We start from the raw sequence: 24,965 nt of genomic DNA on the forward strand, positions 1-24,965 counted from the left end.
CTTTAGTTCCTCCCACTAAGGTTTGAGCTACACTTTGCAAATGGACAAAGACCATTTTTGGGTATATATGCCTGAGGGAAGAAAGAAAAACAAAGCTGAAAGAGCATCCAGAGGGTTTGTCTTCACCATTGTAAACACCCAGCTCCTTTTCAGGGCTAACTTTTCAGACCGCTTTCCGAGGTTCCTGCCCACTCCTGTTCTCCCAAGGCCTCCCAAGGCCGTGTGCCCTATTTTCAGTTTCTATATATGCCCTCATGTTTTCCTGAGCACATCAAGAATGCTTGCACAGTTACACTGGTTTATTTAGGAACCGTCCCCTTTCTTCTTCAGTCTGTCAGTTACTCATTTGGGGTCAGACTCACAATTCTGCAACTGTTTTAGCCTCTTGGAGGAGCATCATGTGTGACGTTGGACAAGCTGCTTAGCGTCTCATCTCTCAGCTGGTTTCCTCATCTATAAGATGGAATTAATTGTGCCCATTACAGAGAATTGTGACAAGCAAATGAAATGACACATCTGAGGAACTAAGAGCAGAACCTGAAATATAGATATTTTTATAAAATGTGATTTTCCCCTCAAATCATCTTCCTTAACAGAATATCCTACTTAGAACTTATGGCAAAACAAAAACAAACTTAAAAAAATCCACCTGCCTTAGACTCTTGGGCATCTTCTAAGACTCTTCAAGTTTTGCTTTCTTTCTTAATTTCCTTTAAAAGGGTTAAAAAAAAAAAATTAAGTCTTTATTTCATTTATTTATTATTATGTTTTTTGAGACAGAGTCTCACTCCATTGCCCAGGCTGGAGTGCAGTGGCACGATCTTGGCTCACTGCAACCTCTGCCTCCCGGGTTCAAGCGATTCTCATACCTCAGCCTCCTGTGTAGCTGGGATTACAGGTGCATGCCACCAAGCCCAGCTAATTTTTGTATTTTTACTAGAGATGGGTTTTTGGCATGTTGATCAGGCTGGTCTCGAACTCCTGACCTCAAATGATCCACCCCTCAGCCTCCCAAAGTATTAGGATTACAGGCGTGAGCCACTGCACCCAGCCCTTTATTTTATCTTATTTTTCTGTAACAGGGTCTGACTCTGTTGCCCAGGCTGGAGTGCAGTGGTGCAATCGTGGCTCACTGCAGCCTAGAACTCCTGGGCTCAAGCAGCCCTCCCACCCCAGCCTCCTACGTAGCTGGGACTACAGGTGGGCACCTTCACACCCAGCTAAATTTTGTTTGTAGAGATGGGATGTCACTATGTTGCCCAGGCTGACCTTGAACTCATGTTCAATCAGTCTTCCTGCCTTAGCCTCCCAAAGTGCTGGATTATAGGCATGAGCCACCAGGCCTAGCCTGAGTTAATTTTTTTTTTTTTTTTTTTTTTAGAGTTTCCATATACCCCCTGCCCCCACACATGTACAGCCTCTCCCATTCTCAACATCCCCCACCAGAGTGGTACATTTACGTGACAGATCATTATCACCCAAAGTCTATAGTTCAAGTTTGGCTTTACTTTTGGTTTTATACATTCTGTGGCTTTGAATGAATGTATAATGCCATGTATCTGCAATTGTAATGTCACACAGAGTAGTTTCACTGCCCCCAAAATCCTCTGTGCTCTGTCCTTTCATCCTTCCCTCATCCCTAGCCCCTGGAAGCCACTGATCTTTTTACTGTCCCATAGTTTTGCCTTTCCTGGAATGTCATATAGTTGGAATCACACAATATGTGGACTCTTTAAATTGGCTTCTTTCACTTAGTAATACACATTTAAGGTTCCTCCATGTCTTTTCATGGCTTGATAGTTCATTTCTTTCTAGCGCTGAATAATATTCCATTTTCTGGATGTACCACAGTTTATTGATCCATTCCCCTACTGAAGGACATATTGGTTGCCTCCAAGTCTTGGCAATTATGAATAAAGCTGCTATAAATATTCGTGAAGCTTTGCTTTAAGATGACATGGTTTTTTCTCCCCAAGTTACCATCGCTTATTAACCAGTTCTTTTTTGGTCAAAATTAAATTTTTCCATTTTTGGCTCCAACTAGTAAAAATAGGGCCAGATTTTGACTTAATAGATGAAAGAATATTCTGGTTAGCTGCAGAAATTTAGAGACAAGCATGTTGCTCCAGGAAGTAGGGAACTCCATGTGATTGCTAGAGAGGCACTCATTCTCTGCAAGTGGAGGAGCTGTGGAGTGACAGGATCGGAAGACTTTCATCAGGGTCCTTTCCAACCCTGAAGGGGTTGCTATTAAGGTCAAAGACCTGTTCTTGGCTATATTTTCTTGTATCCTCCCATGTGGGAAGCTCTATTCCAGGCCCTTGGGTTACAAGATAGACAAAGTCCCTAATGATTCCCAAGCCTGCATCTGTGGTCCCAACTTGCCCCTTGTACTCCAGAAACACTCTTCCCACTGTTTGCTGAAAATGTCTGGGGAATGTTCTGCATGTGTACTCATTCATTCCTTCAATACATATTTAGTGTCTACTGTGTTCCAGGCATCTTTCTGGGTGCTAGGGATGCAACAGTTAACAACAACAGGCCGGGCGCGGTGGCTCAAGCCTGTAATCCCAGCACTTTGGGAGGCCGAGACGGGCGGATCACGAGGTCAGGAGATCGAGACCATCCTGGCTAACCCAGTGAAACCCCGTCTCTACTAAAAAATACAAAAAACTAGCCCGGCGAGGCGGCGGGCGCCTGTAGTCCCAGCTACTCAGGAGGCTGAGGCAGGAGAATGGCGTGAACCCGGGAGGCGGAGCTTGCAGTGAGCTGAGATCCGGCCACTGCACTCCAGCCTGGGCGACAGACCGAGACTCCGTCTCAAAAAAAAAACAAAAAACAAACAACAACAACAACAACAACAACAACAACAAAAGTCCCTGCTCTCATGGATTTTACATTTCATTCTCAACATGTTACTTAACCAAACCCATCATCCTCATTTCATCATAGAGTTGTTTAACTGCTTCCTCTAGCATCTGGATTTGTCCTAACCGAAGTGGCATTTCTCAGTCCCCCAGATACATTCTAGTGTTATCTTTATTAACTTGCTTTCTCTCAACATGTAATTGTCATTTACAGTTGCATCTTACACTTCTTTTTATTTCTTTTTTTTTTTTTTTTTGAGATGAAGTCTCGCTCTTGTCTCCAGGCTGGGGTGCAATGGTGCGATCTCGGCTCACTGCAACCTCCACCTCCCCAGTTCAAGCAATACTCTGGCCTCAGCCTACTGAGTAGCTGGGATGACAGGCGCCTGTCACCATTCCCGGCTAATTTTTTGTATTTTTAGTAGAGATGGAGTTTCACTATGTTGGCCAGGCTGGTCTTGAACTCCTGACCTTGTGATCCACCTGCTTCGGCTTCCCAAAGTGCTGGGCTTACAGTTGTGAGCCACCGCACCTGGCCCACTTCTTTTTATTTCTTTTGCATTCCCCTGACTTCATCCAATACAGCATCTCTCACCTAAAGCACAGTGGCTTCCTAACGTGAGTTGAACCCAACTCACTGGAGCTGCTGGCTGCTCATTCGGCAAGCAGGCACCTCCTGAGTATGGGCGATGATGTCCCCTTTATCTCCTCTCGTTCAAAGACCGTGTCTTTGCCAGCTTGCCAGGCTCCCCCAGGCTTCAGTCATGCTAATTGATTCAGAGCGAGGACATGGCTCTTTTGGGGTTGAAAATAATACATCAAGTCTTGAAGGCTTATCTGCTCGTCTCCCTTGACTTTTTCAAGAAAGAACTTTATTGATGATAATTTACATACCATAAAATCCACCCATTTACAGTGTGCAACCCAATGAATTTTAGTACATTGAGTTACAACCATCACCACAGATGAATTTTAAAACATTCCTGTCACTCCAGAAATACCCCCTGCTGCTGTTTCCAGTCAATATCTGTTTCTACCACCAGCTCCAGGCAACCACTAATCTGCTTTTTATCTGTATAGCTCCTCCCTTGACTCTCCCTGCCACTTCCTCAGAATTGGAGTGCTTTCTGGACTAATGTGTGTGCTATTTGCCTAAGAAACTTTTCTTCCAATTCAGTTACATAGCTTTGTGATCTTCCCTTTCACTCATTCTCCCCACGTTCAAGTTTCTCTTGGTTTTCTTTGTCGTGTGAACCTAGTCTCTGTTCACCGAGTCAGCCTTCGGCTTATTAAGAAAACTGAGTTTTTTCCCCTCCTTTAGAATATGGAAATCTTGAATAGTGTCATGTACCAATATTGTAGTGTCATGTACAAACCAGATGCTGAACATTATTTACTGACTAAAGGAATCTGAGCCCTGCTAAGGCATGGGGAATCTTGTCTTCTGTTGTATTCAGCATAGCGCATGTAAAGTCACTAAATTGTTATTTTTGGTAATAAATACTTTTTATTTTTTGGTAAGGAAAATGACATTGTTTTTATTAAAATGATTCATGCTTGATAGCTTAAAGAGTACAAGCAAAGTAATACCTTAAAAAGAAAAGTAGAATATGATCCAGTATTTCCACTTCTGGTTATGTACCCAAAATAACTGAAAGCAGGGACTTGAAAAGATATTTGTGCACCCATGTTCTTAGCAGCATTTTTTGCAACAATCAAAAGGTGGAAGCAACCCAAGTGTCCATCAACAGATGCGTGGATCAACCCAATGTGGTCTATACATACAACAGAACGTCAGGCAGCCTTAAAAAGGAAGAATTTCTGACACGCGCTACAGCATGCGCTACCTCAAAGACATTATGCTGAGGAAAAGGACAAACACTGTGTGATTCCTATGAGGGACCTAGAGTCACCAAATTCATAGAGACAGAGAGCTGAATGGTGATTACCAGCGGCTGGGGGAGGAGGGAATAGGGAGTGATTGTTTTCTGGGTACCAAGTTTCAGTTGTGCAAGATGAAAAGAGTTCTGGACATGGGGGTAGTGATGGCTATACAACACTGTGAATGTACTTAACACCTCTGGACTGTACACTAAAAATAGTTGAGATGCCAGCCTGGCTGACACAGTGAAATCCTATCCTAATTAAAAAAAAAAAACAAAAATTAGCCAGGCGTGGTGGCACGTGCCTGTAGTCACAGCTACTTGGGAGGCTAAGGCAGGAGAATCACTTGAACCCGGGAGGTGGAGGTTTCAGTGAGCTGAGATCACGCCACTGTCCTTTAGCCTTGGTTGACAGAGTGAAACCCTGTCTCAAAAAAAATAATAATAATTGAAATGGTCAGTTTTATGTTATATGTATTTTACCACAATTAAAAAATAAAAATAATAAAGGGAATAACAGAACAAGAACAGAGAAGTAAGTTAAAGTACTATGTGAAACACCACATCTTAGAAACAACCAGTGTTTTCCACAAGAATATTCTTTATAGGAAAAAAAAAAAAAGCCTGGGCAACATGGCAAAACCCCATCTCTTCCAAAACTACAAAACTTTAACCAACCGTGGTGGTATGTGCCTGTGGTCCCAGCTACTCAGGAGGCTGAGGCAGGAGGATTGCTTGAGTCCAGGAAGTTGAGGCTGTACTGAGCTGTGATGGCATCACTGCACGCCAGCCTAGGTGACAGAGCAAGACCAAGTTTCAAAAAAAAAAAAAAAAGTCTGGGTGTGGTGGCTCACGCCTGTAATCCCAGCACTGTGGCAGGCTGAGGTGGGCAGATCACTTGAGGTCAGGTGTTTGAAACCAGCCTGGCCAACATGGTGAAACCCTGTCTCTACTAAAAATACAAAATTTAGCTGGGCATGGTGGTGTGTGCCTGTAATCCCAGCTACTTGGGAGGCTGAGGCATGAGAATAGCTTGAACCTGGAGGTGGAGGTTGAGCCGCTGCACTGCAGCCTGGGCAACAGAGTTAAGACTCTGCCTCAAAAACAAACAAACAAACAAACAAACAAACAAACAAAAAACCAGTGTTAAACTATGGGGATGGTTTTCTTTTCTTTTCTTTTTTTGAGACGGAGTCTTGCTCTGTTGGCTAGGCTGGAGTGCAGTGGCACAATCTCAGCTCACTGCAAGCTCTGCCTCCCAGGTTCACACCATTCTCCTGCCTCAGCCTCCCAAGTAGCTGGGACTACAGGTGCCTGCCACCACCACGCCCGGCTAATTTTTTTTTGTATTTTTTTTTTTTTAATAGGGGCGGGGTTTTACCATGTTAGGCGGGATGGTCTCCATCTTCTGACCTCGTGATCTGCCCAGCTTGGCCTCCCGAAGTGCTGGGATTACAGGCGTGAGCCACCGTGCCTGGCCACTATGGGGATGGTTTTCTAAGCATCTCTTTCAGCGGTGATATCATTGTAACGACAAATACCAGTACAGGTTTAGAGTAGGGGGAATCCAGCCAGAGTCCTTGAGAGGAGGCCTGCAGCAGGGGTGGGGGCTGATCACGCAAGGCAGGAAAGCTGTCCGTACCTGCAGCAGTGAGTGCCTGATAGGCCTGTGGGGCGGCTTCAGTGCCCACCACAGGGCGTGGGGGAGCCCAGGCACCAGGGAGCCTCCTTCTGCCATTGAGTGGAGGGAGGTGCCTAGGCTGCTGAGGTTGAGCTTCCCAAGAGAGTTCTGTAGAGGAGAGAACATAAAGAGCGCACGATGTGAGTTCACTGAGAGTCCTCGCTTTGAGAAAAGGTGACACACTCCTGGGACTCCCAGAAACACTGGGGGAACTTTGCAGTGGGGACGATGGTTAAGTCATAGTAGTAAATGACTAGAGCCAGAAAAATATTATTTAATACATTTTTTTCTTTCTCTTTCTCTTTTTCTTTTCTTTTCTTTTTTTTTTTTTTTTGAGGCAGGGTCTCTCTCTGTCACCCAGGCTGGAGTACAGTGGTGTGATCACAGCTCACTGCTGCCTTGACCTCCTGGGCTCAAGTGATTCTCCTGCCTCAGCCTCCCAAGTAGCTGGGACTACAGGTGCACACCATCATGCTCGGCTAATTTTTTAACTTTTTGTAGAGATGGGGTCTTCCTGTCTTGCCCAGGCTGGTCTTGAACTACTGAGCTCAAGCGATCCTCCTGCCTTGCCTCCCAAAGTGCTGGGATTGCAGGTGTGAGCCACCGTGCCCAGCCAGTACTATTAACATGACCCCATGTGTACCCCTAGACTTGTTGGTCTAGGGAAACATGAGACACACAAATAATATAGGAAGGTATTCAGCCTATGCTTTTCCTTTATATATAAGTGAACTTCAAAATCTTGAAGGCCAATGATGACTTTGATTTTTCTTTTTTAGCAGTAGGGTTTTGCTATGTTGCTTAGGCTAGACTGGAGCTCCTGGGCTCAGGCAATCCTCCTGCCTCAGCCTCCCAAATAGCTGGGGCTACTGGCATGAATTACTATGCCTGGCTCAATGAAGGTTTTTTATGTTTGTACCAAGCTCTCAGAGAAAGCAGTGGGCAGATAATAGAGGAGTCACAGGCTACGAGGATGGATCACCTAATGAATCAGTGACTGAGACAAGTACAGAGGTTTTTTTGTGTATAGTTTTATAGTGATGGATATTAGTCTTCTTCCATTTAGATTATAACAAGGTTATTCATATTTAAGTTAAGCCCTATTAAGGATAAAAACATATTCTAATTCAAGAAGGATGCTCAAGATTCTCTCCTTAAAGATATTCCATATTTTATAGTTTCCTATTGTAAGAAACTATTTGTTTTCTCTGACTCCTGAAATGTTGATTTCTCTTTGAAGATTCTGTGTCCAGCTTCTGCTGGAGACAAAGCTTCTACTGGAGACAAAGTGGTTTAGTGTAGGAAGAATGAGTGCTTTGGTGGCAACAGGCCTGCATTACATTTCAGCTCCCTACTTTTAATCTATATGACCTTGGGCAAGATAGCCTAATTGCTCTGAACCCTGGTCTCTTGCTTGTAAGTAGAGAAAAAGAATGGCTACTGGGTCAGACCACACCTGATCTGCTGGACTGTAACACTCAGGAAGTGTGCCATGTGCATAACAGAACAGAAAGTAGGTGACTCAGAGGGTGTTTAATTCAGGGGTTCAGCATGCCAAAAAGGATGCAGGTTCTTTCCATCTTCTTGGTCGACCACCCTGAGTGTGCTGGCCTGGCCCTCTGGCCAGCTCCCCTCATCATCACAAGATAACTGCTAGAGTTCTGGCAACCTCAGAGGACAGAGTCCCATGGAAGAAGAGGGTTTCAGCATTTCTTTAAGAACAAGAGAACTTACCCCAGCCCTCCTACCAGCAGACCTCTCTTCAAATGTTCTTGGCCAGAACTGGGTCTCATAGCATCCTTGACCTAGTCACTAGCAAGGAAAATGGAATCACCAGGATTAACGTAGGCTGTGCATGAAGGATCCACTCCTCAGCTAAGAACAGGCCACCTTCTCTCAGGGCCAGCTGCCTGGCAGGAAGGAAGGAAGATGTGGGAAACGGCTGACAGGCAGGTAGTCCACAGAGACTGCCACACCTGTTTTGTGGTGTTCATTTAAGCTCAAGTTTATTATTCGTATCAGGAATGTTTAAAAAATCAATGGGCTTTATCTTTTAGAGCTATTGTAGGTTTATAGAAAAATTAGTGGAAAGTATAAAAAGTTTCCATATATACCCCCTCACCATCACCTCCAAATTCCCACGTTACTAACTTCTTGCATTAGGGTGATATATTTCTTAGAATTGATGAGCCAGCCTAGATACATTATTAATAACTGAAGTCCATAGTTTACGTTAGGGTTCACTTTTGGTGGTGTACATTCTATGAGTTTTGACATGTATCCACCATTACAGAGTCATACAGAGTAGTTTCCCTGCCCTAAAGATCTCCTGTGCTCCACCCATTCATCCTTCCTCCTAAGCACCTGGCAGCCACTGATCTTACTGTCTCTACAATTTTGCTTTTTTGTCAGATAGCTGGAATGATATAGTGTGTGGCCTTTTCAGACCGGCTTCTTTCACTGAGCAATATGCATTTAAGGTTCCTCCATGTCTTTTTGTGTCTTGATCATTTCTTTTTAGTGCTGAATAATATTCCATTATATGGATGTACCACAATTTATCATTCAACTATTGAAGGATATTTTTGTTGCTTCCAAGTTTTGGCAATTATGAGTAAAACTGCTATAAACATTAATGTGCAGGTTTTTGTGTAGACCTAAGTTTTCAGCTCATTTGGGTAAATACCAAGAAGCTCAATTGCTGGATCTTATGATAAGAATATGTTTAGTTTTGTAAGAAACTGATGCCGGGCACAGTGCTTCACGCCTGTAATCCAGGCAGGCAGATCACGAGGTCAGAAGTTCAAGACTAGCCTGGCCAACATGGTGAAACCCTATCTCTACTAAAAATACAAAAAATTAGCTGGGTGTGGTGGTGGGTGCCTGTAATCCCAGCTACTCGGGAGGCTGAGGCAGGATAATTGCTTGAACTGGGGAGGCAGAGGTTGCAATGAGCTGAGATTGCACCACTGTACTCCAGCCTGGGCGAAAAGAGTGAAACTCCATCTCAAAAAACAAAACAAAACAAAACAAAACAAAACAAAACAAAACTGACCAACTGTCTTTCAAAGTGGTTGTACCATTTTGCATTTCCACCAGCAATGAATGAGAGTTTCTGTTGTTCTGCATCCTTGCCAGCATTTGGTGGTGTCAGTCTTTTGGATTTTCACCATTCTAATAGGTGCATAATAGTATGGATCGTGATTTTTTTTTTTTTTTTGAGACGGAGTTTCGCTCTTGTTGCCCAGGCTGGAGTGCAGTGGCATGATCTCGGCTCACTGCAAGCTCTGCCTCCCAGATTCAAGTGATTCTCCTGCCTCGGCCTCCTGAGTAGCTGGGATTACAGACATGCACCACCATACCCGGCTAATTTTGTATTTTTAGTAAAGACAGGGTTTCTCCATGTTGGTCAGGCTGGTCTCAAACTCCCAACCTCAGATGATCTGCCTGCCTTGGCCTCCCAAAGTGCTGGGGTTACAGGTGTGAGCTACCGCGCCTGGCTATGGATCATGATTTTAAAAAAAACCACTGGCACAAGGAAATTTGAACTCCGGCTATTTGGTAACAAATTATTGCTAATACTTTTTAGTTTAGATAATGGAATTTTGTGTGTGTGTGTGTGTGTGTGTTTAAAGGGTTCTTATCTTTAGAAATCCATGCTGAAATATTTACCAATGAAATAGGATGTCTTGGATTTGCTTCAAAATAATTGAAGCTAGAGGAAGAAGTGGGTGATAGATGAAAAAAATTGGCTCTGAGTTGGAAACTATTGACACTGAGTTGAGATGCACATGGAGGGCCATTATATTAGTTCTCTTTAGTTTTGTATATGTTGCAGTTTTTCATAAAAGGTTTTACTAATTAAAGTTTAATCATGTATTATTTAAAAATGATGGAGACAGAGTGCAATGGCTCATGCCTGTAATTCCAACACTTCAGGAGGCCAAGTAGGGAAAATTGCTGGAGGCCTGGAGTTCAAGGCCAGTCTGGGCAACACAGTGAGATCCCATCTTTACAAAAAATTTTTAAAAATCAGTTGGGTATGATGAAATGAGGCTATAATCCCATCTACTTGGAAGGGAGGCTGAGGCGGGAGGATCATTTGGGCCCAGGAGTTTGAGACTACAGTGAGCAATAATCATGCCACTGCATTCAAGCCTGGGCAACAGAGCAAGACTCTGTCTCAAAACAAGAAAAAAGACAGATACTTTGGTGTTTAATAAAAATTAGGAACTGTCTTCTGGTCCCACCTTCTGCTTAAGTTTAGTTCTTAACAATATTCTGAGGAATAAATGAATATTTGTTGAATATATATATATATATTAGAGTTTATTATTCAAGGAATCTTCCTAGAAACTGAAGATTTTTGGTAATATGATAAATTGTACTTGAAATTATTATTTTTAGAGATAGGGTCTCACTCTGTGGCCCAGGCTGGAGTATGGTAGTGCAATCATAGCTCACTGCAACCTAGAACTCCTAGGCTCAAGTGGTTCTCCGACCTCAGCCTCCCGAGTAACTGGGACTATGGGTGCATACTACCACACTTGGCTAATTTTTTATTTTTTCTAGAGATAGGGTCTTGTGCTGTTTCCCAGGCTGAATTTTACTTTAAATTATTTTAATATTTATGTATTTTTCCAAATAAATGTATTTTTAGCTCAAAAGCAAAACGCAGTACATGTGCACTAGAAAAAAATAAAAATAAATATGGACAAGCAATAAAAGAACTTATATAAAGGACATCACAATCTTGCCTACTCAGAGAGGGCCACTCTCAATCAGTGCCTTGAGTTATAATTTTTGAAAACCTTTCCTTCTTATCCAGGTATCTGTGTCTATATAGTTTTTGTTTATGTACAACAATTTAGAATTATATTCTTTTTTTTTTTTGAGACAGAGTTTCACTCTTGTTGCCCAGGTTGGAGTGCAATGGCATGATCTCAGCTCACTGCAACCTCTGCCTCCCAGGTTTAAGCGATTCTCCTGCCTCAGGCTCCCGAGTAGCTGAGATTACAGGCGCCCACCACCAAGCCCAGCTATTTTTTTTTTGTATTTTTAATAGAGATGGGGTTTCACCATGTTGGCCAGACTGGTCTCGAACTCCTGACCTTAGGCAATCCCGCCTGCCTCGGCCTCCCAAAGTGCTGGGATTACAGGGGTAGGCCACCGCGCCCAGCGAATTATATTCTTAACATATGTGTTGTTTTGCTTTGTAACTTAGTATCTCTGACACATTGCTTTAGAGACTGCATAGGAAGCCATCATATAGCTGTATTACATTTTATTAAACTTGGACATTTGTGTTGAACATTGTAGGTTTTTCCAGCTTTTTGCTATTACAAAAAGAAAGGAGGCAATGTGCAGTTGTTAAGAGCACAAACGTTGGAGTTAAATATGGCATGGTTTCTCTGCAGAAAAGGGTGAATGTAGCAGGCCTGAGACTGCTGTCCTTAGAAAGGCTGCTTCCAAGGTTGGCACTTGGCTGGTGTCAGGGAACTTGGATTTCGGAAGGGTTCCCACCACCCTAATTGGTAAGAGTGGCTCACTGCGTAAACTGTGCAAACACTGTAGTTTATGCTGAACTCCTGTTTTCCTTCCAGGAGCCTACGTGATCCCCTGGTAAAAACCCCGGGTGCTAAGTCAAGTGAATTTCCCTGGCAGACCACATTTCACACGTGTTGTCACAGCTCATTGCTGGAAGAATTAAGCACACCCTGAATGACTTCAATGGGAGAAAATTCATGGAAACTTGCACCTAGTTTCCTCTGGACTTGGTCTTGTAGACCTTTTCCCTTTCTTTTTTTTTTTTTTTTTTTTTTTTTTGAGACGGAGTCTCGCTATGTCGCCCAGGGTGGAGTGCAGTGGCCGGATCTCAGCTCACTGCAAGCTCCGCCTCCCGGGTTTTTACGCCATTCTCCTGCCTCAGCCTCCCGAGTAGCCGGGACTACAGGCGCCCACCACCTCGCCCGGCTAGTTTTTTGTATTTTTTAGTAGAGACGGGGTTTCACCGTGTTAGCCAGGATGGTCTCGAACTCCTGACCTCGTGATCCGCCCGTCTCGGCCTCCCAAAGTGCTGGGATTACAGGCGTGAGCCACCGCGCCCGGCCGACCTTTTCCCTTTCTTTGTATCCCTTTGCTGTAATCTATCATGGCTCTGAGTACAACTGTGTGCTGAGTCTTGCGAGTCCTTCCAGTGAATCACCAAACCTTGGGGTGGACTTGGGGACACATGTTTAAATCTTGGCTCTGCTGCTTTCTAGCGGAGTAAACTTAGGCAAGTTACTCACCCTGTCAGTCATTTTCTAATATTTAATTTGAGCTAAAAAAACAGTTTTGTTTTATAAATCGAAATATATATTGTACTTAGAATAGTGCCTGGCATGTAATTATTTCTCAACAAATGTTCAGAATTATCTTGCAAGCTAGATGTTTGCGTATATTTGTAACTATTTCTTTTTTTCTTTTCTTTTCTTTTCTTTTTTTTTTTTTTTGAGACAGAGTCTTACTCTGTTGCCCAGGCTGGAGTGTAGTGGCGCAATCTTGGCTCATCACAACCTCTGCCTCCCAGGTTCAAGTGATTTTTCTGCCTCAGCCTCCCAAGTAGCTGGGATCATCCCAGCACTTTGGGAGGCTGAGGCGGGCAGATCACCTGAGGTCGGGAGTTTGAGACCAGCCTGACCAACACGGAGAAACCGTCTCTACTAAAAATACGAAATTAGCCCGGCGTGGTGGCGCATGCCTGTAATCCCAGCTACTCGGGAGGTTGAGACAGGAGAGTTGCTTGAACCCAGGAGGCGGAGGTTGTGGTGAGCCGAGATCGCGCCACTGCACTCCAGCCTGCGCAACAAGCGTGAAACTCCGTCTCCAAAAATAAAAAAGAAAGTGCTGGGATTACAGGTTTGAGCCACCGTGCCTGGCCTGTAACTATTTCTTTCGAATAAATTTCTATAAGAATAACTGCTGAGATTAAGGATATGTACTTTTTTTTATGTGTTCTGGTCATAGTAGTAAAATATATTTATTAAGACATTGGAGATATTTGGTATAAAAAAAGTCTTTCCTAATTCTATATTTCAGATATAGTTATTTCTAATAATTTGCTAGATACATGTCAAAATTTATTTCTACACATATTAATATGGACAGTAGAATATAGAAATTTTTAATAAAATGGGACCACATATATATTATTTTATTGTTTATGCCTGTATATAAGGGATCCTTATATTCAGTGAAAATCCATAAAAACCTTTTTGTCTTCCTTAAAACATTTAGATTATAGGTGTAGTAGAAAATATATAATTATAATGTCCAAGTTGTCACCTTAGTTATACCTTTACATTTGAAATTACATATTATAGAAATACAGTAATTTAGAAATTGCAGACAGTCCCTGACTTATGATGGTTTGACTTAGGATTTTTTGACTTTGTGATGGTACAAAAGCTATACTGTACTTCAAATTTTGAATTTTGATCCTTTACCAGGCTAGCGATACGTGGAGCTACACTTTCTCGTGATGCTGGACAGTGGCTGTGAGTCGCAGCTCCTAGTCAGCCCTGGGATCATGGGGGTAAACCCTCACAGTGCTGTGTTGTCAGCATTTTTTTGAATATTGTTTGCCAGCGTTTTTACCTCCATCCTGTCTACAAAGCCCATATCGACTTAGGATATTTTCAGTTTACAATGGGTTATTGGGATGCAACCCATCATAAGTTGAGGAGTGTCTGTACACTGTTGCTTTTTTTATAGTCATCACAGGCATCTTTGACATGTCACCCTGTCACCATGATCATCAGAGCCACTTCTAAGGTTTACACCAGATACAGAGCACATCAGCTTCACTTCTACCAGTTGCTTGATTCCCCTGGACTCTTTGATTCCACTGGAAATTTTATCCTATTCATGTAACATTCAGGCAGTTGGTTTTTCGTTTGCCCAGGATGTGTGACTGCCACAACCTGACTAGTCCCTGTACTGCTTTTTAAAATTATCCATGGCTGGGCGCGGTGGCTTGTGCCTGTAATCCCCGCACTTTGGGAGGCCAAGTCGGGTGGATCACCTGAGGTCAGGAGTTCGAGACCAGCCTGACCAACATGGTCAAACCCTGTCTCTACTAAAAAATACAAAAATTAGCTGGGCATGGTGGCAGGTGCCTGTAATCCCAGCTACTCGAGAGGCTGAGGCAGGAGAATCACTGGAACCCGGGAGGCTCTTGTCTTTGACATGCTAGTTTTGTGGGAGAAACCCCAGCCGGGCCTGGTGGCTCATGCCTGTAATCCCAGCTACTCGGGAGGCAGAGGGAGGTGGATCATTTGAGGTCAGGGGTTTGAGACTAGCCTGGGCAACATGGTGAAACCCCATCTCTATAAGAATACAAAAATTAGCCAGGCATGGTAGCATGCACCTGTAATCCTAGCTACTCGGGAGGCTGAGGCACGAGAATCACTTAAACCCAGGAGGCGGAGATTGCAGTGAGCTGAGATCGCGCTACTGCACTCCAGCCTGGGTAACAGAGCAAGACTCTGTCTGGAAAAAAAAAAAAAAAATTAAAATAATACAAGCATTGAAAGGGTACAGCAGTACCATGAGGGAGACAGCACTGAATTCTGTCTGAGACGTGCAGGCCCACCAAAGCGGGGTGATAACAGAGCAAGAATTTAAAAGATGCTATTTACTACTCTGCTTGGGCTGCCATAACCAAATAGCACAGACTGGGTGGCTTAAACAGCAGACATTTATTTCTCAGAGTGCTGGAGGCTGGAAGTCTGAGTTCAGAGTGCCCGCATAACTGGGTTCTGGTGAGGAGTCTTCCTGGCTTATACATGCCGCCGTCTCACTGTGACCTCACATACCAGAAAGAGAGTGAGAGAAAGATCTCTTCCTCTTCTTTTTTAATTTTAATTTTTGTTTGTTTTGTTTTGTTTTTTTGAGACGGAGTCTTGCTCTGTTGCCAGGCTGGAGTGCAATGGTGTGATCTCAGCTCACTGCAACCTCTGCCTCCCAGGTTCAAACGATTCTCCTGCCTCAACTGAGTAGCTGGGACCAGAGGCATGCACCACCACGTCTAGCTAAGTTTTGTATATTTAGTCGAGACGGGGTTTCACCATGTTGGCCAGATGGTCTCGATCTCTTGACCTCATGATCTGCCTGCCTCGGCCTCCCAAAGTGCTGGGATTACAGGTGTGAGCCTCCGCACCTGGTCTCTTCCTTTTCTTATAAGGCCACCTATCCTGCTAGATTAGGGCCCCACCCTTATGACCTCATTTAACCTTAATTACCTCCTAAAGGCCCTGTCTCCAAATACTATCACATTGTGGGGTAGGACTTCAACATGAATTTAGGAAGGACACAACTCAGTTCATAGCAGATGAATAAGCATTCACCAGGCAGCTCAGTTATGGAAGGGGTGTTGAAACCGAGGGGATATGAAAGAATAGAGGCCTGAAACGACAGGGTGTATTCAGGGAGCTACAGCTGGCTCAGCGTTGCTGGAATATAAGGTGAGAGGGAGAACTTCTGAAAGCTGAGACTAGAACAATAGGGGTGGAGGTGGCGCACATGATTATGAAGGACCTTAGTATACTAAGCTTAGAAGGACTTCACCTTAAGGGTAGAGGGGAGCCACAGGAACTTCTAGGCAGAGGCATGGTGCAGTCAGATTTGCATTTTTGATAATTCAGGTGGAGGAGCAATTTGAGCAGCAGCAAAACTGGAAGTAGTAAGTTAGTTGGGAAGCTAATGCAGTAGCCCTTGTGAATGAAAGATGCAGCAAAGACGAGAGAGAGGGAAAGTCTGAAAAATGTTAAGGTGATGAAATGTGCAGGACTTGACTAGATATTTTAAATGTGGAAGGTGAGAGAGCCATAGGAGTCCAGGTTGGGTTAGGGTCTTACTTGTCCAGTTTCCATAAAGAGACATGTTAATTACTTGACATTTTATAGAATTAGTAAATTGACTCACTGACATTTTATAGAATTAGTAAATTGACTCCAAAACTCTTTGAATAAGTATGTAACTGTTCTATAAACTGAAGTTGCGTCACTCTTACCATGATCACAAACTCAGGCTTTACCTATCATTTTGGAACTCTTTGGGGAAGTCGACCATCTTTTCTGGGCTAATTGCCTTTTTAAAAGGGGAGGGAGTTGCACTTGGTGTCATACGCATTTCTGCTGTAACATTGTTTCCTGCTATTTATTTTCCTTAGTATATTTGCTTGTACATGCTCAGTATTGTGTTATGTTTTAGACATTACAGAAATAAAACTGTGATTTTTGTCTTTGACACACTAGTTTTGTGGGAGAAACCAACTCATGGTACTATACTACCACTAAAAGGAAGTAATGTGTATTTAAATGCTAATTTGTGTCTGCTGCATGCAGCCTATATGTTGGTTCATTCATTTGTTTTCATTCATTCCTTCTGAGTCCCCGTGTTTATAAAGTTTACACTCTAGTGGAGGAACAATAATTAGTAAACATGTAGTATATGGAATGGCAATCTGTGTCACAGAGGCCAGCAAAGTAGGAGAGGGTGTGTGCTGAGGGTCTGGCTTACTATTTAGTGTGGTGTGATGAGAGAAGCCCCCTTAGTAGGGTGACATTTGAGCAAAGGCCCAGGGAGTGAGAGAGGGTGAGACATATGGTCTGTGCAGTGTAGGTGGCTGGGGGAAGAATGTTGCAGGCAGAGGGAACACCAAGTGCAAAGGCCCTGAGATGGGAACATGCTCCGTTTATTTGAGGAACAGTGAGGAGGCCGGTGTAGCAAGAGCAATGTGAGAAGGGGAAGGTGTGTTCACTGATGGGGGGAGAGGAGGATTATTCAGAGCCTTGGAGGCCATCGTAAGGGCTTTGACTTTTCTTCCAAGTGAGACAGAAAGACACTGGAGCATTCCAAGTGGAGGTGTGACAGGATTTGACCTAGGCTTTAGAAGCATCATTCTCACTGTATGTGCAAAATGGACTATAAAGAGGCAAGGGCAGGAGAAGTGAGACTGGTTAGGAGGCAGTTGCAGTAATCCTGGCAGGAGATGACAGCGGTTTGGATCCGGGGTAGCAGTGGAGGAGGTGAGAAGTGCTGAGATGTAGGGCTATTTATGATATACATACTGACAGGCGTTGTTGAGGGACAAGATGTGGTGTGTGAAAGGAGTCGAGGTTTCTGGCCTGAGTCACTGGAAGAACGGAACTGCCACTTATGGAGATGGAGAGGACTATTAGAAAATCTAAGTGGAGGTGTCAAGAGAAGGTGTCAAGAAGGTAGTTGGATAAATGAGTCTGGAGCTAGAAGAGGGAACCAACCTGGAGATATGTAGATGGTATTTAAAAGCCACAAGTTGGTAAATCAAAGACCAAGAGAGTATATAGGAAAGAGGTCTGTTGGCTGAGCTTTAGTGCCCAGGGTTTAGAGGTCAAGATGAGGAGGAACCAACAAAGCGGACTGGGAAGAGGCTTCTTGGGGGGTGAGCAGAAAACTAGGAGAGTGTAGCATCCTGGAACCAAGTGAACACACTGTGTTGAGGCATTAGGAGTGATCAGTGGTTTCCTATGATGTTGATGCATGAGACCTGAGAATGGACCGTAGTGTTCAAGTGATGCACGAGATAGAACCAGTCATGCCACTAATGGTTTTATTAGTCCTAAATATTTTCACTGCAAGATTTAGTTGTTCTAAGTATTTTCACTGTCAGACGAAGGATGAAAGTCGTTCAGGGTAATTTCCATTTTAGTAATTTCTGACAGCGGCAGAACAGTTTCTACTTATGATTGGTATGCATTTTTATTATTAGCATAGTATTCATTTTGGATAATAAGCACGGCCTTGTTAGCGTTATTTTTTTTCACCTCCTCCTCGAATTGTTCATCCATTCATTCATTCAACCGAAAAAATGCTTATTAAGCTCCTGTCCTGCGCTAGTCCTAGGTTTCTCTTGTCCTGATAGGTCTAGCTTCACATGAGCAGGATTTTGCCTTTCCGGGGGCACTCGGCTCCCGCCTCCCCGCAGTGGGGTTTTTCCAGCCTACCTTGTGCAGCTGCGGTTCTCAGCGTCCGCGGGTAGAGGCCTGCAGCTGGTCAGCCGGTGCGTCCCGCCCACGGCTGGGGGCCCTCTGGCAGCCAAGAAGGAAATGCAGATGAGGTGGGCGGACAGTATGCAGATGAGGGGGGCGGGCCGCGCCTGGCGGGTGGCGTGCAGTTGAGGTGGTCGGGCAGGATGCAGATGAAGGGGGCGGGCCACGCGGGCGGGCAGGATGCAGATGAGGGGGCGGGGCCCGCGGGCGCGGGAGAGGAGCGGCTCCGCCGGCAGCCGCTGGGAACTGGAAGGCGCCCGGCCCTTTCTTTGACTGGAGCGGACCCGCCGGACGCAGCCGCCTCGTCAGCCGGAGCCGGCGCGAGCTCGGCACGGTGGACATCCCGTCCGAGGCCAGCAAGCCGGCCGCTGCCCTAGTGGGCCAAGCATGGGCAACCACTCAGGACGGCCCGAGGATCCGGAACCAGGTCTGTGCGGCTGGCGGGGGTCGCGCCGCACCCCTCCCCGGTCAGGCGCCCTTCCCCCACCGCCTCCGGCCCGCGGCGCCGACGGGGGCGAGCGAAAGGCTAAGGTCCTGGCGTGTGATTCTTGCCGTTGGAATGCGGCGCATGGGATTGTGAAATTACCTGTGCCCGTGCGGCGACCAGGAAACGCTGCTCGTCCTGAACGCGCACCTGGGAGCCGGGGCCGCCGGGCGGGAGCAGCGGCGTCCCTGCCGCGGGGTTCCCCCCTGCGCGCCTGGCCTGCGCCTAGACGGGGTCTCCTGAGCGCGCAGGCCGCCCGCGGACTTTCCGGGCGTTTGCGGGAAGGGCGTGCCCCGCGGCTGCTCCCTGTCGGCCGCGGGCCCCGCACTTTGTGGCGCCTGCGGCTCTGCCCCTGACACTCACGCCAGGCTGCCCCGCCACTGTTGCTAACCCGGAATAGTCCGTGCTTGTTCTGGGATGTCGGGCGCGCCTCTGGTTATCCCGTTTTTACTTCCTCAGTCCTGAGTGAGCTTCGTGGAGTCAGCTGGGCCGTAGTTTTCGTCCTCTGGTAGCTCATGCCGGCCCCCAGCAGAGTTAGATGCCGATAACCAGAGTTGCTTTTAAAAACAAAACGAACCATTTCTGGACTGTCACGTGAAGCAAATGGGATTTAGTTTTGCCTGAAAAATGGCATCTTGGCTGATAGCAAAGAGATGGTTGACCTGACTCTGGAGTCCTGGGGGGGGATGGGGGCAGGTGACAGGTATGTGTTTCAGTGGGAGAGTCAGAACTGGAAACGTTTTCCGAAGGTGTAATATTTGTTTTTTTTTTTTTTTTTTTTTGAGAGGGAGTCTCGCTCTGTCGCCCAGGCTGGGATGCAGTGGCCGGATCTCAGCTCACTGCAAGCTCCGCCTCCCAGGTTTACGCCATTCTCCTGCCTCAGCCTCCCGAGTAGCTGGGACTACAGGCGCCCGCCACCTCGCCCGGCTAGTTATTTTTTGTATTTTTTAGTTGAGATGGGGTTTCACCTTGTTAGCCAGGATGGTCTCGATCTCCTGACCTCGTGATCCGCCCGTCTCGGCCTCCCAAAGTGCTGGGATTACAGGCTTGAGCCACCGCGCCCGGCCAAAGGTGTTATATTTGAATTTTAATTTGAATGAGGACTTTGAGGCTCTGAGAGATGAAGCGACTTGTCCGAGTGACCTTTTCCACCTTTTCCGGAGCTGGGTGCCATGCTGTAGGTCGCTGGGTCCCATGCTGTAGGTCGCTGGGTCGTCCTGGCCTCTGCGCATTGCTCCTTCACCACCCAGGGCCCCAGCCACCCCCTCGGCCCTAGCCTCGGGCGGAGGGGAGGCGGGTGCCTCCCTGACACTTGGGGTACATTGGACTGGTACCACAGCCAGGATGGAAAGTTTGGACAGCCGCACAGAAATACTGTGAAGAAAAATTTCAGGGGTCAGCTTACTGCATAGAGGTGACTTTAATTACACAGCACTTGTTCAGACTATTTTTTGGGCAGAATAACCAATAATATGCATATTTATAAAATGAAGTATGCATAAAATAAAAATAGTATACTTGTCATAAATAACCCTGTTGATAAACTGTTCGGTAAAGGATTGGTAACATTTTAAAAACACTTCTCATTAGTTACATGCCTGTCCAGGTATTGTGAAAACCCCTATGTATTATTTCCTTTGTGTTAAAATTGTGAAAAGACTTACTCTTGTTAGAGCTTTTAAGAGTGATTTAGATGCCTGTGTTCCAATTTTTTAGTGACCTTACTTTTTAAAGCGCTCTGATGGATAGGACATAAAAATAATATGTTTATGCCAGTAACTTATTTTATTGTATTTTTCAAAGAATGCATATCATTTCAGAATGGGAACTCTGATTTGCTGCAAATGAAGATACTGGATTAGGACATTTTTAAGAGATGGTGTCTCACCTGTGTTGCCCAGGCTGGCCTTGAACTCCTGGGCTCCAGCAACCCTCCTCCCTCAGCCTCCCAAGTAGCTGAGACTACAGGCACATGCCACCTTGCCTGGCTAGGAATTCGTGGTAAAAACTTTAAATGCTGGACTACTGGCTGAAAGTGTAATTTTAACTGGCTTTCTAATGCTGTGATGAAATGCTGTAGAGTTCATTGTTGAGATCCTGGAAATTAGAGCTTTGTTAAAGATGTGTGTGTTTTCAGTCTGCTTTACTGCAGAATGGGGATGAGGTCGCATGGCCCCAACTGGCAGTTGTGGTACATTGGACTAGAATCTCAACAAGTGCTTCCAAGGGTCATCAGAGCAAGGGTACCAAAAGGATATAAGGGGGAAGAAGAAGGGAGGCTGGATGAGTGATAGCAGCACACAAGCCTGAGTGTCACATGGTTCCCATATTGTGCCAGTTTTGTCCGTGGAGAACAGACATTTAGAATTAAGAATGCACACAAGACAGACAAAAGGGATAGGAAGCAGAATTTGAGGAGTTCGAGGCTAGCCTGGGCAAGGAAAGCTTTTGACCATGATGCAGACCCAACACCTACGAAAGGGAAGCAGGAGGCAGTAGGTTTGGGCAGGGAGAGCCTCAGATAATGACTAATGACGCAGACCTGAAGTCTTGGCCACCTGATGGGGGAGCTCCAGAGCAAAGCCCACCCATTAGAGGGGTCTCAGGTTGGGCAGAAACCACAGTCACTAGTCTTTCTGTGGGTCAGTCATTGGCCAGAGGCTACTTGAGAAGAACGTGCCTTCAGCTCAGAAGCTAACACGAGGATGAGTCTTAGGATCCTCCTGGTGCCAACAGCTGGAGGCTTTTAGACCTCTGCAGTCCTTGCAGATGAATGGCAAGTTGGTTTTTTTTTTTTTTTTTTTTTTTTTGTTGAGACAAGGTCTGACTCTGTCACCTGGGGTGGAGTGCAGTGCTATGATCATGGCTCACTGCCAGCCCTGACCTTCCAAGGTCAGGCAGTCCTCCCACTTCAGCCACCCAAGTAGCTGGGATGACTCGCCCGGCTGTTTTGTTTTTTTGGTAGAGATGGGAATTTTTTTTTTTTTTTTTTGAGATGGAGTCTTGTTCTGCCACCCAGGCTAGAGTGCAGTGATGCGATCTTGGCTCACTGCAACCTCTGCCTCCTGGGTTAAAGCGATCCTCCCGAGTAGCTGGGACTACAGGTGTGCACCACTATGCCCGGCTAATTTTTGTATTTTTAGTAGAGATGGGATTTCAGCATGTTGGCCAGGCTGGTCTTGAACTCCTGACCTCAAGTGATCCGCCTGACTCAGCCTCCCACAGTACTGGGATTACAGGTGTGAGCCACCATGCCCAGCGTAGAGATGGGATCTTGCCATGTTGTCCAGGCTGGTCCCAAACTCCTGGGCTCAGGTGATCCTCCTGCTTCAGCCTCCCAAAGTGCTGGGATTACAGGCATAAGCCACTGTACCTGGTCAAGTTCTTTCTTGAAAAAGAGATCCCAGTGGAACACCTCCGTGGTTGACTACCTCAGGACCTCAGTCGCTTAGACAGGGAGAGTCTGTTTAAAGGGTAAAGAGGTAAAATCCCTATCTCAGACCCCCTCTAAGGGTTGAGATTGCACCATCTTTTCCAGGTGGAAGCTCCTCATCCCCTCTGGGGTGTGTCTAAGGCAGAAGGCAGCTTCTCAGCTGCTGCTGCTTTTCTAGCCCTGGAATTGGCTGTGGTGGTAGCAGGATTCCTCTCTTGTGGTATCTGCAGTCCTCCGAGTTGGGACATCATGACTTAACATGGTATTGCAGAATGGATGAGATAATTAGATCCAGTAAAAGATATGAAAATTTCATAGCTGAAATTTTCAGCCTGGACAGAGAAAGCTGGTGACCACATCTCATGCTTCCTAAAAGGTCCTAGTTAACATTCCTTCAGTTTCCAACCAGGTTGTCAGCACTTGCGTTGTCAGGGCTGCTGGGCATGGTTGTGCAGTTTGTGTACTGTTCAAAGGCATCTGCTTAGAGAACTGAGTGGGCCCAGCAGGGTTGTAGCAGCCCAGAGGAAGGGGTGCCATTTTGCAATTTTGCCTTTTTTTTTTTTTTTTTTGAGACGGAGTCTTGCTCTGTAGCCCGGGCTGGAGTGCAGTGGCCGGATCTCAGCTCACTGCTAGCTCCGCCTCCCGGGTTTACGCCATTCTCCTGCCTCAGCCTCTGGAGTAGCTGGGACTACAGGCGCCCGCCACCTCGCCCGGCTAGTTTTTTGTATTTTTAGTAGAGACGGGGTTTCACGGTGTTAGCCAGGATGGTCTCGATCTCCTGACCTCGTGATCCGCCCGTCTCGGCCTCCCAAAGTGCTGGGATTACAGGCTTGAGCCACCGCGCCCGGCCAATTTTGCCTTTTTATATTCACACAAAGGTGCCCAAAGTGCTAAAGCAGTCTTAGAAAGCGAGTTTAGAAGGTTTTCCCCAGTCCCAGTTCCAGCTTATTGCTTGTTTTAAATTTGCATGTATGTACTTAAAAAGTTAATGCAAATTACATGAAATAAAAGTTCCTCAGGTGCACTCTGTATTAGTTATAGTTAATGCTAACTGTGGTTACAGATAAATTCCAAAATAACCACTTAAGACAGTGAAAGTTGATTTCTATCTCATGTCACATCTGGTTGTGAGTTGGGGGCCATCAACAGGTGGTTGTTAGAGACTCAGGCTAGTGGATGCTTCTCTTCAGCATATGGCTCCCAAATTGCCCTGAATCTGCCAGCAGTCAGGAGAGAAGGCGTGTGGAGGACCCTGCCCGAGGTTTTAGGGGCCAGGCCTAGAAGTGGTGCACATCATTTCTACTTACGTTCCGCTGGCCAGACTCAGTCACACAGCCCCACTGACATGCCAGGGGACTGCAGAGCGCCAAGCAGAGAGCAGCATGGATGTTGGTAAACATTAGTGTCTCTTTGTAGACGTAGTGACCATTTTCAACCACATTTGCATCAGTATTTTTTTTTTTTTTTTTTTTTTTTTTTTTTTGAGACGGAGTCTCGCTCTGTCGCCCAGGCTGGAGTGCAGTGGCCAGATCTCAGCTCACTGCAAGCTCCGCCTCCCGGGTTCCCGCCATTCTCCTGCCTCAGCCTCCCGAGTAGCTGGGACCACAGGCGCCGCCACCTCGCCCGGCTAATTTTTTGTGTTTTTAGTAGAGATGGGGTTTCGCCGTGTTAGCCAGGATGGTCTCGATCTCCTGACCTTGTGATCCGCCCGTCTCGGCCTCCCAAAGTGCTGGGATTACAGGCTTGAGCCACTGCGCCCGGCCTTGCGTCAGTATTTTATTACAAAATTTTTAATCAGAAAAATTAAGACTTACATAGTAAACACCCATGTACCAGCCACCTAGATTCTAAATTAATATTTTGCTGTATTTGCTTTATTTGTACATCTCTATATTTATCTCTCTACCCACCCATTAGTCCGTCTTTTTTTTTTAATGCATTTCAATGAAATGGTAGTTATCTCTAATTCTACATGATATACTATACCCTTATTGTTTCTTGATTTGTTAGCTTTCAAGCCTCTCTACTACTAACCTGCACTATGAAAGTTGAGGAATTAAGTACATTTTCCTTGCTATATATTCCCCTCACCCCCATTTCTGCAAGTCATACTTAAATTTTCCAAATCCATTGTTAGTATAAAATGCTAATGGTAGAATACAAGTAGTGGTATACAGAAGTTTACTGTAAAATTCTTTCCACTTTGCTATATGAAATTTTCCCTTTGAGACCAGCCTGGCCATTACGGTGAAACCCCATCTCTACCAAAAATACAAAAATTAGTCGGGTGCAATGGTGGGCACCTGTAATCCCAGCTATTGGGGAGGCTGAGGAAGGAGAATCGCTTGAGCGCGAGAAGCGGAGGTTGCAGTGAGCTGAGATCGCGCTACTGCACTCCAGCCTGGCGACAGAGTAAGACTCTGTCTCAAATAAATAGAAAACTTTAAAATTCTAAGGAAATCTATTGTTTTCCACTTGTATTTCTTGACTCACCAGCTTTAAACAGTGTCCTAGGCTTCGCCACGGGTAAATTAGGATGTAGT

At 45.5% G+C, this 24,965-nt stretch overlaps 1 protein-coding gene and 1 long non-coding RNA gene across 13 annotated transcripts in view; one reads left to right on the forward strand and one right to left on the reverse strand.

Annotated features, from left to right (window-relative positions):
* Positions 1 to 24,965, forward strand: part of LOC105493330 (sperm antigen with calponin homology and coiled-coil domains 1) — a 316,001-nt gene that overhangs the window by 133,884 nt on the left and 157,152 nt on the right. For 3 of the 12 annotated variants that reach the window (XM_011760894.3, XM_011760899.3, XM_011760898.3), the window contains exon 1: positions 18,751 to 18,932. The exons of 8 other annotated variants lie outside the window; for them this stretch is intronic. In XM_011760894.3, coding sequence (XP_011759196.1) covers positions 18,893 to 18,932 — 40 coding nt within the window. In that variant the 5' untranslated portion in view covers positions 18,751 to 18,892. Of the gene's footprint in view, positions 1 to 18,750; positions 18,933 to 24,965 lie in introns of those variants that run through there. One more of the 12 variants, XM_071082513.1, reaches the window with a different exon arrangement.
* LOC139359471 (uncharacterized) lies at positions 5,338 to 8,312 on the reverse strand. Its single transcript, XR_011615486.1, has 3 exons — positions 8,166 to 8,312; positions 6,393 to 6,539; positions 5,338 to 5,541 (listed from the first exon to the last, which is right to left on the reverse strand). It is a non-coding gene; the product is annotated as an uncharacterized lncRNA (long non-coding RNA).

This window comes from Macaca nemestrina, chromosome 17 (genome assembly GCF_043159975.1).
Source record: "Macaca nemestrina isolate mMacNem1 chromosome 17, mMacNem.hap1, whole genome shotgun sequence".
Lineage (NCBI taxonomy): Eukaryota > Metazoa > Chordata > Mammalia > Primates > Cercopithecidae > Macaca > Macaca nemestrina.